General features: G+C 40.1%; 1 protein-coding gene across 5 annotated transcripts in view; it reads right to left on the minus strand.

Annotated features, from left to right (window-relative positions):
- Positions 1 to 18134, minus strand: part of SETD2 (SET domain containing 2, histone lysine methyltransferase) — a 147401-nt gene that overhangs the window by 36672 nt on the left and 92595 nt on the right. For 3 of the 5 annotated variants that reach the window (XR_010111422.1, XM_003818444.6, XM_055109801.2), the window contains 3 exons: positions 13827 to 13875; positions 8930 to 9113; positions 3600 to 4269 (listed from right to left, as the gene is read on the minus strand). Coding sequence is in view for 2 of the 5 variants with exons in the window: in XM_003818444.6 (XP_003818492.3) it covers positions 3600 to 4269; positions 8930 to 9113; positions 13827 to 13875 (903 nt within the window). In the remaining 3 variants the exon portion in view is untranslated. Of the gene's footprint in view, positions 1 to 3599; positions 4270 to 8929; positions 9114 to 13826; positions 13876 to 18134 lie in introns of those variants that run through there. The other 2 variants (XR_008624731.2, XR_008624730.2) reach the window with 1 other exon arrangement.

Here is an 18134-nt window from a genome sequence, read left to right on the forward strand (position 1 = left end):
TACAGAAGAAATGTGAGAAGGTCCAATAGGTTATAGAGAGAAAAATACAATTTTTCTGTTACCACCTCTAGAATAATAAAAAATCATTATTACTTTATATCTGGATCACTTCACTTTATACTATGTCAGTGCAAAAGTAGTTTTCGCCATTTTTAACAGCAAAAGCCATGACTACTTTTGCACCAACCTAAAATGAAAAATTATAGTCTAAGCACTCAAACTCTTGAGATGTAATTTTGTATAACTTTGTGAGAGTAAGTCACTTATTAGTGTCACAAGACCACTACAAATTACGTGACCTCTGTTAAAATTGAGCTTTTATGTTTAGTATGCAGTTGTGTAAAAAAATCAGTCACCTCTGATAACACATTTGCTCCAAATATTAAAGATACTGAATATGTAGATACACAGACATAAATGTATATTATATCATGTTACATATTACTTCACCGCCAAGGTTATCACAGCTTGCAAACTCTGAGTAGCCATGTTGTATGGTTAACACTGGGCTTCAACAACACAAACTTCAAGGCTCCTAGAGGTCAGATTTTTAGGGCTAGACAACAGATGGATGAACATGACCAGATGTTACTTCACAGCCCATTAATGTCAATAATCTCCCCTGAATACTATTAAGGTAACTATTTGTGTAAGTAACCATCAAGGTATATGGTGCTTTGAATCTATCATTATTAATATCCCTTATCTTAATGCAAATCAAACCATCCTGAGGCATTCTGCTCATTTTATAGATGAGAAAACAAAGACTCAAGAATATTAATGCCTGTTTCTAGGATGCACAGTAAATGATAAACCAGGACTCAAAACACATACTAACAATATATTCTATGTTTCTCAATACCCCCAAAGCCCAGTATCATCTGATCAATTAATCTCACACAGTGGGGAACGGAAGGATAGTTGAACCACCACAGCCCATTTACCTACTACTTAAGTACACACAAAGTAGATTAGGGAATCAGTAAGTACTTCTTGATAGGGACAGAATGAAAGACTAGAAGCAAGTAAATTGTGATGCTTGGCTCTTAGGGCTAATGAATAAAACCAAGAGAATCTTTTTTTCTCATTGGGAAGGAATAAATGGATTTTATTTTATAAGAAAAATCATATGGCCAGTGAGCTCTTTACTGAGGAGTCTTTAATGGATATCTTTCATTGCTGTTGCTTAGGCTCTAGTACTAAGATGGGACCTATTTCAGGAATAGGAATGGGGATAGACATAAACCATTTTTACTGTATCCCTGATACATATTTTTAGGGAAAAACTCAAAACTAATGGCTTGGTCCAAGAAAGAATATGGCTCATACCCAAGTCAAACTGACAGTAAAACAAAACCAAAACCAAAACCCAAAACATTCTGTAGGAGGGAGAATGAAACATACTCTCTCCCTACACACACACACAAACAATTCACACCTGATGACCAATAATGCCCACATTTTTACTAGCCTTCTGTAACAACAGTCATTTTAAACCAAACAGCAAACAAAAAGCAGAAAAAAACTATAAGCATGTTTAATGGAATGCTATTTATAATTATGAAAAATAACTTTCCATTTAAATGACTACCCCCAGTAAAATGGATGACTATATAAGCAAATAGGGTACTATACCCATTAAAACATTTATGTATGTATATGTATATGTACACACACACATACAGTATAATAGTAAATAATTTGAAAAAGTGGTTACAAATCATTTTAAGGAATTGAGTCAAATCTCTTTCCCCTACTCCAAGATCCCATCACAGTGGTCCCCATACTTATCCCCACTGGTTCCTCTTAAATAAAGTCTGACTTACTATCTTAAAAAAAAAATCATTTTAAGTAGGAAAACATGGGATAAAAAACTTCAAGTCAAGACAAATATATAAAATACATAAAACTTGCTTTAAAGGATCATAAAAAATGAAAGTAGTTAATACAGTTAGGGTTTTAGTAATTAAAACAGGATACCTTGTCATGGCCATTTTAACAAATGTTTTAATACAGCTTCATTATGAAAATATGAACAGAAGTAAAAATTACTGTTTAATACTAAGTATTATGTGCAGGAAACATTGTTGGGAGTCTTCAACATCCACAATAATTCATTTTTAAGGGGTAATGAGGAGTGCTGGGAGAGAGACAGAAATGTGGTGATGATAATGCTTTGAACATTTTTTTTTCAAAGCTTTAAATGTACTGCTGGCCAGGCACAGTGGCTCACGTCTGTAATCTCAACACTTTGGGAGGGCCAAGGCAGGAGAACTGCTTGAGGCCAGGAGTTCAAGACCAGCCTGGGCAACACAGTGAGACCGCATCTCTTAAAAAAATTAGCAGGGTACAGTGATGCACACCTGTAGTCCCGGCTATTTGGGAGGTGGGAAGATCACTTGAGCCCAGGAGTTTAAGGCTGTAGTGAGCTATGATCGCATCACTGTACTCCAGCCCGGGTGGCAGAGCAAGACCTAATCTCTTAAAATAAAATAAAAAATAAAAAAAAGTTCTGCCGGCCAGGCACGGTGGCTCACGTCAGTAATCCCACCAGCACTTTGGGAGGCCGAGGTGGGTGGATCACGAGGTCAGGAGATTGAGACCTGGCTAACACGGCGAAACCCCGTCTCTACTAAAAATACAAAAAAATTAGCCAGGCGTGGTGGTGGGCGCCTGTAGTCCGAGCTACTCGGGAGCCTGAGGCAGGAGAATGGCGTGAACCCGGGAGGCGGAGCTTGCAGTGAACCGAGATCGCGCCACTGCACTCCAGCCTGGGGGACAGAGCGAGACTCCGTCTCAAAAAAAAAAAAAAAAAAAAAAAAAAAAAAAGTTCTGCCTTGTATAATTTAAAAAAGAAAACATGATTTTATTTATTTATTTATTTATTTATTTATTTATTTATTTATTTATTTATTTATTTTGAGATGGCATCTTGCCCTGTTGTCCAGGCTGGGGTACAGTGACGCTATCTCAGCTCACTGTAACCTCTGCCTCCTGGGTTCAAGCGATTCTCCTGCCTCAGCCTACCAAGTAGCTGGGATTACAGGCATGAGCCACCATGGCCGGCTAATTTTTTTTATTTTTTAGTAGAGATGGGGTTTCACCATGTTGGCCCGGCTGATCTCACACTCCTGACGTCAGGTGATCCGTCCACCTCGGCCTCCCAAAGTGCTGGGATTACAGGTGTGAGCTACCACGCCTGGCCTGACCATGATTTTTAGAAAACACAAAAATATTACCATGATGAAGGGTTCTCCCTTGGGAGAAATGGAGGCCTGCTAACAACAATGTGAGTAGGTTGGAAAGTGAATCTCTATATCTAGTTCAGCCTTCAAATGACTGCAGCCATGGCCAACAGCTTGACTGTAATTTCATGGAAAACCCTGAGCCAGATCCACCCTGCTAAGCTGCTTCTGAGTTACTTATTGTCTTAAGCTGACAAGTTCTGGCAATATTTCACACAATAGATAACCAATACATATAAAGTTGATCAATATATACAAGTAGTCCATGGTAAGACTTCCTCCCCTATACCAGATTTAACTAACATCCCATGAACAGACCATAAAGCAGAAAAGAAAAGTTTCAGAATTAGTTACCTGTACAATTGGTGGAGTTGTCTGTGAATAAGGTGATGTCACACCATAGACTGTTGGACATGTCTGTCCTTGATAATATATGGTTGCTTGAGACTGTGCAGGAGAGTACTGCTGCTGTACACTGACAGACTGTTGGTTTGAATCCCAAACACTATAATTCTGTCCCTGAACTGGGCCGGGGGCCGGCACTGGCAAGACAGCAACGCTGGAGTCTTGGTGTACTACACCATCACTCTGGGCCACATACTGGGAACTGGAAACTTCCACAGGAGCTGCCACATGTGGCACCACTGGTACTGGTGGAGGGGCAGAAAGGGGTTCTGTAGAATGTCCCACCAAGGGCTGAGCATGATCATAAGGAGCAGGAGAACACACTGGGTCCATGCTGGGTGTGGGCAGGAGCACCTTTCCAGCATTAGGGTTGCTGGGATCCACATAGGCCTGCATGGGATAACCTGGTGGGTAACCAGCAAAGGGATGATGTGGGGCATTATAACCAAGAGAGTCATAGGGCAGTGGTGATGTCATTCCCAGGTTCTGCATCTGTTGCTGTTGTTTCTGAGCCTCCCGTTGAGCCACCTCTTGCTCAAACAACTTCCGGCGTTCCTCTGTAGAAAGTTTATTGCGGTCTTTAATTCGTACTTTCTTTTTAGAAGTTGGTGTATCATATCTAGAAAGAAAATAAGGACCACAAAAAGTTGCTCCCTAAATCATAGACATAATCAAAGCACTAATAAGTATTATGTCACTCATGACTAAACCACTAACCACATCAAACCCTATTTGGCACTGGTTTAAAACTATACTCAGAATTACTCAGCTTGTCTTGCACACAGAACAGAATCCCAAGGAATTGACAAAGAGATGAAAATAATTTCATCTCTAATTTCATCTCTACCCTTAGTTTCTAGAATTTTAAGATTAAAGATAGATATAGCATCCTATTCTTTATAGCTGGGGACATTTCTATAATCACAAATTCTAAAATTAAAATAAAAAACAAAATAAGTGTCATAAACCAAGAAATAATCCAATACTCAATCCAATTTATTGTCCCTAAATTCCACAGTATGGTTAAGCAGGAGATTAGATATGAAGAGAAATAGTTGAAAAATAACCTTCAAATTCAAAAGTCCAATGAATTCCAACTGGGAAAAGAAAAAGAAATCCTCATAAAAACATACAGTAGAAAGACATATACAAAGAGAACCTCTTAAAAGCAGACCAAGAGAAAAGCCCGATTAAAGAAGGATGAAAATTAGACCAAGTCTCACAAAACCAGTTAAGGGAAGCCAGAAAACTGAAGAATAAATAGAGTCAGAATGTTGAGAGAAACTATTTCCCCAAAAAAACTTCCTTTCAAAAACGAGGGAGAGGCCAGGCATGATGAGGCAGGCAGATCACCTGAGGTCAGGAGTTCAAGAACAGCCTGGCCAACACTGTGAAACCCCATCTCTACTAAAAATACAAAAATTAGCTGGGCCTGGTGGCGTGTGCCTGTAATCCCAGCTACTCAGGAGGCTGAGGCAGGAGAATCGCTTGAACCCAGGAGGCAGAGGTGGGAGTGAGCTGAGACTACGCCACTGCACTCCAGCCTGGGCAACAGGGCAAGACACCGTCTCAAAAAAACAAAAAAACAAAAAAACAAAGAGGGAGAATATTCACATAAGACTTCTACATAGCAGCAACATTCACAATAGCCAAATGTCTCTGAAATGATGAATTTATAAACTATGGTACATGAATACAATGGACTACTCAGCAATTAAAAAAAAACCTACCGAGACACAAAATAACATAGATGAATGAATCTAAAATGCAATACGACAAGTGAAAGAAGGCAAATTCAAATGCTATATACTATATATCACTTTTTTGACATTATGGAGAAGACAAAACCAGAGGGTCAGAAAGCAGATCAGTGGTTGCCAGGAGTTAGGGATGTGGAAGGGACTGACTACAAAGGGGCACAGGGGAATTTTTTTTTTTTTTGAGATGGAGTCTCACTCTGTTGCCCAGGCTGGAGTGCAGTGGCGCGATCTCCGTTCACTGCAAGCTCCACCCCCCGGGTTCATGCCATTCTTCTGCCTCAGCCTCCAGAGTAGCTGGGACTATAGGTGCCCGCCACCATGCCTGGCTAATTTGTTGTTGTTGTTGTTGTATTTTTAGTAGAGACAGGGTTTCACAGTGTTTGCCAGGTTGGTCTCGATCTCCTGACCTCGTGATCCGCCCGCTTCAACCTCCCAAAGTGCTGGGATTACAGGTGTGAGCCACCGCGCCTGGCCTTTTTTTTTTTTTTTTTTTTGAGAGGTTGTCTCATTCTTGTCACCCAGACTGGTGCGCAATGGTGTGATATCAGCTCACTGCAACCTCCACCTCCCAAGTTCAAGTGCTTCTCCTGCCTTAGTCTCCCCAGTAACTGGGATTACAGGGGTGCATCACCATGCCTGGCTAATTTTTGTATTCTTAGTAGAGACAGGTTTCACCATGTTGGTCAGGTTGGTCTCAAACTCCTGACCTCAAGTGATCCGCCCGCCTCAGCCTCCCAAAGTGCTGGGATTATAGGCGTGAGCCACTGCGCTCGGCCGCAAATTTTTTGTTTTTTTTTTGAGACGGAGTCTTGCTCTGTCACCCAGGCTGGAGTGCAGTGGCATAATCTCAGCTCACTGCAACCTCTGCCTCCCGGGTTCAAACAATTCTCCTGCCTCAGTCTCCCGAGTAGCTGGGACTACAATCATGTGCCACCACACCCGGGTAATCTTTGTATTTTTAGTAGAGATGGGGTTTCACCATATTGGCCAGACTGGTCTCAAACTCCTGACCTCATGATCCACTCGCCTCGGCCTCCCAAAGTGCTGGAATTACAGGCACGAGCCACCACGCCTGGCTGGGAATTTTTTAAGGTGATGGAAGTGCTCTGTATCATGATTGTGGTGGTGGTTACAAAACTGTATGCATTTTATTTATTTATTTTTTCAGACAGTCTTGCTCTGTCACCCAGGCTGGAGTGCATGGTGTGTTCTCACCTCACTGCAACCTCTGCCTCCTGGGTTCAAGTGATTCTCATGCCTCAGCCTCTCAAGTAGCTGGGATTACAGGCATGAGCCACCATGCCCAGCTAATTTTTTGTATTTTTAATAGAGACGGGGTTTCACCATGTTGGCCAGGCTGGTCTTGAACTCCTGACCTTAGGTGATCCACCAGCCTCGAGACCCAGGAATTCAAGACCAGCCTGGGCAAAATGGAGAAACTCCGTCTCTACAAAAAAACCAACAAAAAAACCGGGCATCGTGGCACTTCCTTGTAGTCCCATCTACTGGATGGGTGCTGAAGTGGGAGGACTGCCTGAGCTGGTGCAGGTAAAGCAAGGCTGCAGTGAGCCATGATCATGCCACTCCACTCCAGCTTGGGCAACAGAGTAAGACCCTGTCTCAACAGAGACCTCATTAGACAGAGATAGGCATACTCAAAATTGTATCAATGTCAAGTCGCTACAGAATCATCTCTTTGGTGGGTAGGGTTCTAAGGAAGCAGATTTTAAAGAAGAGTAAAAGTCTGAGAAAAGACAAGATTTCCCAGAGGAAAACCAAGAAGGCGGTAGTGATTTGCTACCAAGACCTAATAGAAGCTACAGTCATCATGAGCCCCAGAAAGAGATCTTCCCATATATGAAAATTTGTGGGAGAGAGGCACCACTGCAGACAAGTGAAAAGGATGGGTTTTCAAGTAAATGGTGCTGGGACAATTGGGTATTAAATAAAACTGAATCCCTCCCTTATAATATATACAAAAATTAATTGCAAATGGATTAAGGATTTAATTCTCTTAAAATACAAAAAAAATCACCTCCTCAAGGGAGGATTTCTAAAAACACAATTAAAAAAACCATAAAGAAAACATACCATATATGACACATTCAGCTAAACCATAATTAATAAATTCCATGTATCAAAAGGTACAAAAAGTGTCAAAATACAAGCCGTAAACTGGGAGAAGATATTTGCAACAATTATCACCAAGACAAAATTATATTTAGAATATAAAGGACACATAAAACTAAAAAAGACAAATAATTCAATGAATGAACAACACATATAAGATACTTCACAGAACAGCCAGGCGCAGTGGCTCACGCCTATAATCCCAGCACTTTGGGAGGCTGAGGCAGATCACGAGGTCAGGAGATCGAGACCATCCTGGCTAAAATGGTGAAACCCCATCTCTACTAAAAATACAACAAATTAGCCAGGCATGGTGGCGGGCACCTGTAGTCCCAGCTACTCAGGAGGCTGAGGCAGGAGAATGGCGTGAACCTGGGAGGCGGAGCTTGCAGTGAGCCGAGATCATGCCACTGCACTCCAGCCTGGGCAACAGAGCAAGGCTCTGACTCATAAAAAAAGATACTTCACAGAACAGGAAACAGAAATGGCCAATACAAAGCTATAGTAACCAAAACAACATGGTACTGGCATAAAAACAGACACATAGACCAATAGAACAGAATAGAGAATGCAGATATAAATCCACTCGTTTATAAACCAACTCAACTTCAACAAAGGCACCAAGAACTTACAGTAGGGAAAGGACAGCACCTTTTCAAGGACAGCACCTTACAGTAGGGAAAGGACAGCACATTTTCAATAAATGGTGCTGAGAAAACTGGGTAACTACATGCCAAAGAAAGAAATGGACAATAAATACATGACAAGATGTTCAATCTATTTAGTAATTAGGGGAATGCAAATAAAAATCACATTACATACCGAGATACTTTAAAACTAAAAAATTCTGCCAAATGCAGTATATAAATGCTTTATCTCGATTTTTTAAAAAGCAAATTTAATTTAAAAAGAACTTGTCTGGGATAAATGTTTTCTAGCCTCCAGTAAACGATTACATGGTTTGTTTTTCTACCAGCATAACAAGAGAGCTTCTGACTAGATTTATTAAAAATCAGCATTTTAATTAGTATGGCACAAAACTCATAAGAAAACAAAGTTCTGGCTTTTAAAGAATAACCATTATCTTTGAAGACTTATCTCCCACCAACCCCCATTGCGCTCGAAAGAACAAATCTTTGGCTCCCAAAACGACATTTAAATATTATCAAATAGGAGTCATTCAAGAACCAAAACCTATTAATCTTCACAGCTACTACTACTGTCAACAGAGAATCTGTCTTAAGATTATCAGTAAAGTTGTATACTCACTCATCAAAATGCAAAATACTAATTCCAAAAGCCCTTGATGTTCACAATCAGAAGTATATGACTTGGGTACTTTTTAACTTGCTCAAAACAAGAACAAAAAAACTCACACAGGCCACTTACCTGTCATCTGGCCTTTTTGTTCCCCGCTCATAGGCAGAAGAGGGTGGTGAGAGGGAGCTTCTTCGTTTCCTTTTCTCTTTATTTTGAGTTTGCTTGTCTGGGTCTCTCTCTCTTGACCTATTAGGAGTCTTCGGGGCAGGTGTTTGATCTCTGAAGCCAACAGCATCTCTTCCTCGTTCAGTAGCTAAGGGAAAAGGGTGGGTTTTTTTTTTTTTTTTTTTTTTTGGTGGACTTTTCTCCATCATGACAATGTATCAACTGTATAATAAAACTTCTATCCAACAAATGTATCTATGGACTCCTCCGTCATCTACCCAGTTCTGAATTTGAATGAGATACAAGGTCTTATGTCTGTGTTCACTCTACTCACTAAAAGTCTCTTTCACAAATGCCCTTTTCTCCTCTTTCCCTCCAAAGACTCAGTCTAAGCCGTTAACATTTCTATAATAAGTTCTGTGAGCACATGCATGCAAGATATTCCCATTACATTTAGCAAGGCAGTTTACTTGCCAGTTCAAAAATGTAAAAACAGCCTTCAACTACCCTATAACTCTTCATATTTATAATCTATAGAAAAGCAGCCTGATGTGCTAAGCATAAGAACCTCAATGAGAAAAGTCTATTTTTTTTTTTTTTTAAAGTATGCATGGTGGCTGTAGTCCCAGCTACTTAGGAGGCTGAGCTGGGAGGATTGCTTAAGCCCAGGAGTTCAAGGCAGCAGTGAGCTATGATTGCACCACTGCAGTCCAGCCTGGGCAAACGAAGCAAGACCCCATCTCTTAAAATTAAAAAAGTGGCTTATCAGGCAACATTTTAATGAACTACAGTTATCTCTCGGTATAAATGGGGGACTGGTTCCAGGAACCCCCTTCCCTCCATACCAAAATCTGTGCACACTCAAGTCCCACAATCCACCTCACGGAACCCACATTTACAAAAAGTTGCCCCTCCTTATAGGCTGGTTTCATATCTTATGAATACTATATTTTCTATGTAGATTTGGTTGACAAAAAAATCCACTGTATGTGTAGACTTGTGCAGTTCAAACCTGTGTTGTTCAAGAGTCAAAGGTATAAATATAAAAGGAAAATATCTCAAACCCAGGTGATAACTTTGGAAGTCATCAAAGCCAGAGAGCTACATCTTAAAAAAACATAATACCAGGCTGAGCATAGTGGCACACACTTGTAGTCCTAGCTACTTGCAAGAGGCTGAGGCAGGAAGACTGCTTCAGCCCAGGCATTCTAGGCTGCAATGAGCTCTGTTTACACCACTGCGCTTCAGCCTGGGCAACAGAGCAAGATCCTGTCTCTTAAAAAAACAAACCGACAAACCAAAAAATCAGAATGCCAGCTTCCTATTCAAAGATGGTATTAATAACCTTCTTAATTTACAGTGTCTCTCTTTACCTAGAATCGTTCTTAATCTCACTGTTTTCACTTACCCAATTCCATTCCAGTGCTCTCCAAAGCTGTCCTAAGTACTACTTTTCACTGATCACACCTCCTAGTTTCTCATCTCCTTAAGAAGTCAATCTCGGCCGGGCACTGTGGCTCACGCTTGTAATCCCAGCACTTTGGGAGGCCAAGGCGGGCAGATTATGAGGTTAGGAGTTTGAGACCAGCCTGGCCAACACAGTAAAAACTCTCCTCTACTAAAAATACAAAAATTAGCTGGGCACGGTGGCAGGTGCCTGTAATCCTAGCTATTTGGGAGGCTAAGGCAGGAGAATGGCTTGAACCCGGGAGGCAGAAGTTGCAGTGAGCCGAGATCGCGCCACTGCATTCCAGCCTGGGCGACAGAGCTAGACTCCATCTCGGGAGGAAAAAAAAAACAACAACAACTAAATCTCACCACTAAACATTTCAGTATCAATTGACTGGCATAATATGCTGTTGCTTTGTGTATGTTAGTATTGCTCTCTTATTGAGAATTTCTCTCATAGGACAAGGAAGAGTCTCAATAAACATTTACTGCTTTTTCTTTTTCTCATCTCATAAAAATGTGCTATGGGTTGTTTTACTCCCTCAGCAACCGAGTTAGGTTTCATAAGCATTTCTCACAGTTCTTTTAGGTGGCCCAAAACCCCAAGTATTTGCAACATGGTTACTAAACTACAGCCAGGGATGAGCATTTGTCAACGAGAAGCTAACAGAACTCATTTGTACCACATCCGGGTAGAAAATGCAGTATAATTAAATTAACTGCTCCAGTTCACAAGGTATTAGCACTATATCCTTTTATGAGGTACCATTATCCAGTTGCATCTGGATCTACCCATGTCTATCTTGCTTCCTCCTGCAAACCCAGGTTTCTTACCTAGTATAAATTTCCTTAAAATGTGACTATTTCTTCACTATACCCTGATAAAACAAAAAAGGAATCATACCAACAGTTCATATTCTGACTCTGCACCTTAGAATATGTGAGGCAGACAAGTCATTCCATTTATTCAGGCTGATTTCCTAATATTATAAAAATGAGGGTAAAGTTAGACTACGTATTTCCTGAAGTGTTTCACAATCCTTCCAAATTTTAAAGGTTCTATGCTTTAATTGTTTGACATTAAGAAATGGAAACCAGGCTTATATATATTATATATATGTAAATATATATAAAATATATAAAATAATATAATATATAAAAATATAAAATAATTATAAGCATTATATATTATAAGCATTTTCTTATTTTAGAAACCTGAGACTGAGATGAAGGGTTCTACATGTGAAAGAGAGACTAAGGTCGGCAGAAAAGAGGCTACTCCCTGAAAAGATATAGTTGTTCATTACAGATCATCCTCTGCATCTCATGGATGCAAAATATTTCTCCACAATAATTTGCAAATATCTAGCCATACCAGACTAGATATTTACAAAATATTATGGAGAAACGCTCATAGGTATTTAAGCTTTGCTTGTGTTGCTACTAATAGTTTTAACTCAGTGATCCCAGAAAGCTAGCTTCTGATAATCAACCCTATAGTGGTGCCACTGGTTTTGCCAACCACTATTGCCCAGTCCTGCCTTCTTTTTTATAGGAAGAGTTATTTGCAGCCCTAAGTAGAATGTGAGGCTATGAAGAGACTAAACCAGAGAGTGGAACTAAAAATACTGGAAAGACAAACAATGGTGCAAAGGTTATCTCACAGGTCTTTAACCAATAAGACTAAGATTATATAAAAAGTTATGCACACCAAAAATAAAAAGACAAAAAAAAAATCACACTGGCTTCTTCATTCTACTTTTAGTGGGTCAGTGGTGGAGGTACTCATGAAACCAATAACCACCATAAGTGACCCTATTCCTTGAATCTCTAAGTAAGTTTGCTGGAAGAAAGGAAGGAAATTCTTAAGGCTGGGCATAGTGGCTTACATCTGTGATCCCAGCACTTTGGGAGGTGGAAACAGGAGCACTTAAGGACAAGAGTTCAAGCCTAGCCTGGGTAACATAGCGAGACTCTGTCTCTACAATAAATAAATAAATAAATAAATAACCAGGCATGGTGGCACACACCTATAGTCTCAGCTACTCAAGAGGCTGAGGCAAGAGGATTGCCTGAGCCCAGGAGTTCAAGGCTGCAGTGAGAGCTAGGATGGTGTCACTGTGCTCAGCCTGCATGACAGAATAAGACACTGTCTCTAAAAAATAAATCAATAAATAAGTTTGTTGGAAATGTAACTAAGTGGTAAAGTCCAGAAACCAGATTCCCATGGCCTCCCTGCTATCCATTCTGAAACAATGATTCTAACTTTTTCAGGGGTGACTGAGAATCTGATCAAAGTTTTGAACTTGCCTCAGAAAAGTAAATACAGTCAACCCTTGAACAACATGAGTTTGAACTGGATGAAAGTCCACTTATATGTGGATTTTCTTCTAACTGTGCCACCCAAGACAGCAAGACTAATCCCTCTTCTTCCTCGTCAGTCTGCTCAAGGTGAAGATAAGGATGAAGACCTCTATGATGATCTATTTCCACTTAATGAAGAGTAAATATATTTTCTCTTATGATTTTCTTAATAACATTTTTATCTAGCTTACTTTAAGAATACAGTTACGTAATACACATACATAATATGGGGAGTCAAAAGTTATGTGGAATTTCGACGCACAGGGTATCTGTATCTCCTATGTTGTTCAAGGGTCAACTGTGTACATACAGAATTTTACATGTAAACATCTTTTTTCCTTTTAGAGACAGGGCCTCACTTTGTTGCTCAGGCTGGAGTACAGTGGCACGATCATGGCTCACTGCAGCCTCAATCTCCTAGGCTCAGGTGATCCTCCTACCTCAGCCTCCTGGTAATTAGGATTACAGGCACACACCACCACACTGAGCTAATATTTTTGTATTTTTTGTAGAGACAGGGTTTCACCATGTTGCCCAGGCTGGTCTCAAACTCTTGGGCTCAAGCAATCCACCTGCTTCAACTTCCCAAAGTGCTAGGATTACAGGTGTGAGCCACCCTGCCCAGCTGCATATAAATATCTTGAGGTAAAGACCCTCCCAAAGACATCTAGAAGTATAGGTTTAAGAATGTCTGCTCTATCTGGTACGAAGGAAAAAAAAAATCAAAATCACAATAATAAAACAAAAAAAGACTAAATAAAAAAAATAAAGAATGTCTGCTCTAGAGGACAAACGAATAGAAAAAAAGCTAGTAAACATTGAGTTCAAGGAAAGCGACAACAAAACAGTGTAAGAGACATTTCCTTTGGCAAAATGCATTAAGAATAAAAGCACAAGTTTACAAACTTTTACACCAAATATTTCATTTACCTAGTTATATATTCTCTAGTTTCAAAAACAAAAACGCTTAAGTTCTTATCAGTTACCTCTGCACATAACAAAAGAATATTTGTAAAGCCATCAACACAGAGTATCTCTGAATACCTACTTGTGTTCTCCTTTTCAGTTTGACTTTTCTTTGGAATTCGATATACCTCCTGCAAAAAATAAACCAGAGGGAGGGTTATTAGTGAGGGTGGAAATGGTGATTGCTTTGAAACTGACTGTTTTCACATGACAATAAAGAAATGGAAAGGAACAAACTGGTACTTATTCTCTAAAATTTGACTTATATCTGGGCTTTAAATAAGAATATATCCTGGCCCCTTAAAAATAAGTAAAAAATATATAGCAGAAATACATATATTTACATCTATCAAGCTTGTACGATCTCACTAGCAAAGTAGCATACTAAATGACTGGGCAAAGGATACGCTTCCTGAGCATCTTTTTTTTTTTTTTTTTTTTTTTTTTTTGAGACAAGGTCTTGCTCTGTCACCCAGGCTGAAGGGCAGTGGCACGATCTCGGCTCACTGCAACCTCTGCCTCCCAGGCACAAGCAATCCTTCTGCCTCAGCCTCCCAAGTAGCTAGGACCACAGGTGGATGCCACCATGCCCCGCTAATTTTTTCTATTTTTGTAGAGATGGGGTTTTATCACATTGCCCAGGCTGGTCTCGAACTCCTGGGCTCAAGCAATCTACTCAGCCTCCCAAAGTGCTGGGATTACAGGCGTGAGCCACCATGCCTGGCCAAGTATTCATAATTCTAATGTGCATTTGCCATCTCTACTTAGAGAAAGAAAAGGTTAATAACTACCCAGTTATATAAAAACACTTCAGAAAAATTGTATGTGTAAAGACAATTCCTACTATTCAGTGTATTTTTCTATAAATGCAAAACCAACATGACTAATGGCCAATGTAATATCTACTTTCACATTGTGTTTGTTATAAAAAATAAAAAATATAAAGGATAAGCATTAGATGACTGCTCCTCTTGATCACTGTACCAAAAATGATCCTGAGAAATGTGAACTGTTTTAAAGGCTTTTAAGTACCTCTTCTTGTGTTATCTAAGGCCTAGAACCTATTTTGTTCTTTAACAGCTCCTCACTATTCCACCGTCCATCGAGTAACTATTGGGCACAATACTTTCTTATCCAGTCATCTTAAGTGGGACAGTAACAAGCCTACACACTCTCAATAGTACATAAGGTGATATCATCCCTTCAGAGGAATCTCATAATATTAACCACACCTGTGGCCTCCTCTCCACAATTGTTGCTTCTAACAATATTTGTGAAAAATAATAAGCCACATGTCACACAACTGAGGAAAGGTCATGATGTAATATTCAGTTGCCATTAAAAAGGATCAATATGGACTGCACAGATCCAGGGAAATCTATATAAATGAAAAATTTTTTTAAACCTCCAATACTATATGCATGCTGACAAATTATCTAATAAAGATGATTATAATTAATTGTGCACTTATACTGTGTGCCAGATATCATGCTGAACATTTCAAATACACTATCTTTTTTTTTTTTTTTTTTTGAGACGGAGTCTTGCTCTGTCATCCAGGCTGGGGTAAAGCGGCACAATCTCAGCTTACTGCAACCTCTGCCTCCTGGGTTCAAGCAATTCTCCTGCCTCAGCCTCCTGAGTAGCAGGGATTATACGCACACACCACCATGCCCAGCTAATTTTTGTATTTTTAGTAAAGACAGGGTTTCACCATGTTAGCCAGGTTGGTCTCGAACTCCTGATCTCATGATCTGCCCACCCTGGCCTCCCAAAGTGCTAGGATTACAGGCGTAAGCCACTGCGCCTGGCCTATCTTTTTGTTTTGTTTTGTTTTTTGAACCGGGGTCTCTGTCGCACAGGCTGGAGTGCAGTGGTGCGATCTCAGCTCATTGCAACCTCCACCTCCCAGGTTCAAGCGATTCTCCTTAGCCTCCCCAGTAACTGGGATTACAGGTGCATGCCACCATGCTTGGCTAATTTTTGTATTTTTAGTAGAGATGGGGTTTCATCATGTTGGCCAGACTGGTCTCGAACTCCTGACCTCATGATCTGCCCACCTTGGCCTCCCAAAGTTCTGGGATTACAGATGTGAGCCACCGCACCCGGCCCTTCAAATACATTATCTTATTTGAGCTTCAAAACGACCCTATGAGGTAAGTACTATTACCTCAATTTTCCAAAAAGGAAACTTACTTAAAAAGCTTAGCAACCTACCCAAGGTTATGATGCTACCAGACAGTCTAACTCGAGAGCACTTTTATCTTCTGTATTAGATGACACAGGACATGCCTAACAACATTATTTTGAGAAGGAGTACCATTCTGAGATTTATGCACAAATGCAGGTGACATCCTCCATCCCCTTAACCTCTCCTTCCTACGTAGAAGAACTTTCATTAGAGCTGTGATTCTCTATCCTGGTTGTACAATTAAACCACCCAAGAAGCGTTCATGGAAATACCACCCCAGACAAAGTGAATCTAAATCTCTGGATGTGGATGCCAGACATGCGTATTTTTTAGAAGCTCCTCAGATGATTCTGATGCACAGAGAAGGCTGAGAACTACTGAACTACTGGCTATTCTTATCCTCACCCACCCCTCCCCACAAGAGAGAATCTGGGAGAAAAAACTAGGTAGGCCTGCCCTCAGCTAAGAGACATCTGGGCTCTCTTTTCCCTTGATCTGCTTTTGCCTTTAGAGAGGGGGTACATTCCCATCTGCTACTATGAGGGACATCTGAAGTTACTGAGTTGTCAATTTCTAGCTATGGGTAATACTGAATCAGGAATAAAGACAGGAAGGAGCAAGCTGGCACTCTTAGTTCTGTGTGTCTTACTCCTCTATCTGCCTCTCAGAGGGGTTACTAGACAGGAAAAAATAAGAACGCCATTTATTACCATCTACCCACACTATAAGGGAAAAAAGGTATTCTGCTAATTTTAAGAAGCTTGGAAATGACATTTGCATTAGGTACTCTGTAAACCTAGGCACTCCAAAAGACAGCAGGTTCATTCACAAAAGGTACTTAGAACTGGTGTATTGAGGGTCCCACTAAGAATAACACAATTTTGACCTAGTTTCTTTTGCATAATATTTTGGCATTATAAGCATTTATTTAAAAATTTAAAGTAATTTATTACATAGGCCTCAAGTTGGGGACCCACTCTGTAGCGGCAGTTAATGTACCACCAGAAACGCTTCTCAAAGATAAATTCTTAGTTACGTTCAAAAGTTTAGATCAACTACTAAGTTGAAAATGTATTTTGATGTTCACAAAATAATGATTACTACTGACTAATGACCAGGAGCTACTATTTACTGTGTGCCTAATCACATGAGAAACAATTTCTATCAATATGTACCTAAGCACTTGGAGCTGCTAACTTGATCCTCTCTCTTTCTAGTCAAGGCTACATACAAAATTTAAGCTGGCAACTCAAATTACCTACTGTCTCCTCCTTATTCTATATATTAAGAGAATGGGGTCCTGAAAATACAACTGAAGTTTTCCAAAGTCCCACAACATTGAAAGCTGAGAAGGAAGCAGCCACGCGAGGATAACTTTGACATTCTTAAGATCATTCTGTCTTGTGAATAATAGTATTAGTCTCAGTGATATTTGAGTCTGTCTGGAATAATGTCACATCCATAGGCCACAGAGTCTGTTACAGAAAATGTTTAAATTGGCTTCATTCATGTTAACCCTTAATGTAAGATCACCTTACTTTGTTAAATATTCCACTCAAGAGACTGGCATACTATAACAGAACATTTCAAAATGATAATTATATGATCTGCCAAACAAGGGAGAATAGAATAAGGACATTTTTCAGATCTATAAGGTCTCAAAATGTTATTTACTGGAAGAGAATACTGAAGACAATACTGTGGATGTTCTAAGATTTAATATTGTGTGTGTATATGTGTGTATAGCGATGGGGTCTTGCTCTGTTGCCCAGGCTGGTCTCAAACTCCTGGCCTCAAGTGATCCTCCTGTCTTAGCCTCCCGAAGTGCTGGAAGCCATCATGTCCAGTGCAGTGGTGTGATCATAGCTCACTGCACCCTCAAACTCCCATGCTCAAGGGATGCTTTGATCTCAGCTTCCCAAGTAGCTGGCCTACAGGTGCGTGCCAATACTATGCCTGGCAGGTTTGATATTCTGTAAGTTAGGTTCTAGGACTGCTCTTGCCCTCAGACAGACCTAAAAGAATCTGCTTCCACACTCCATCTGATACTTTTTACATATTGTCCTCTTATTTCTTTAGTGACTAGGTGCAAATCTCAACTAACACACAATTCATACACACTCAAGCTATAATTATTATGGGCCCATACTGTCTTATTCTTTGTTGTATCTCTAGCACCAAGAACAGTGTCTGGCACAT

The sequence above is a fragment of the Pan paniscus genome, chromosome 2 (genome assembly GCF_029289425.2).
Source record: "Pan paniscus chromosome 2, NHGRI_mPanPan1-v2.0_pri, whole genome shotgun sequence".
NCBI lineage: Eukaryota > Metazoa > Chordata > Mammalia > Primates > Hominidae > Pan > Pan paniscus.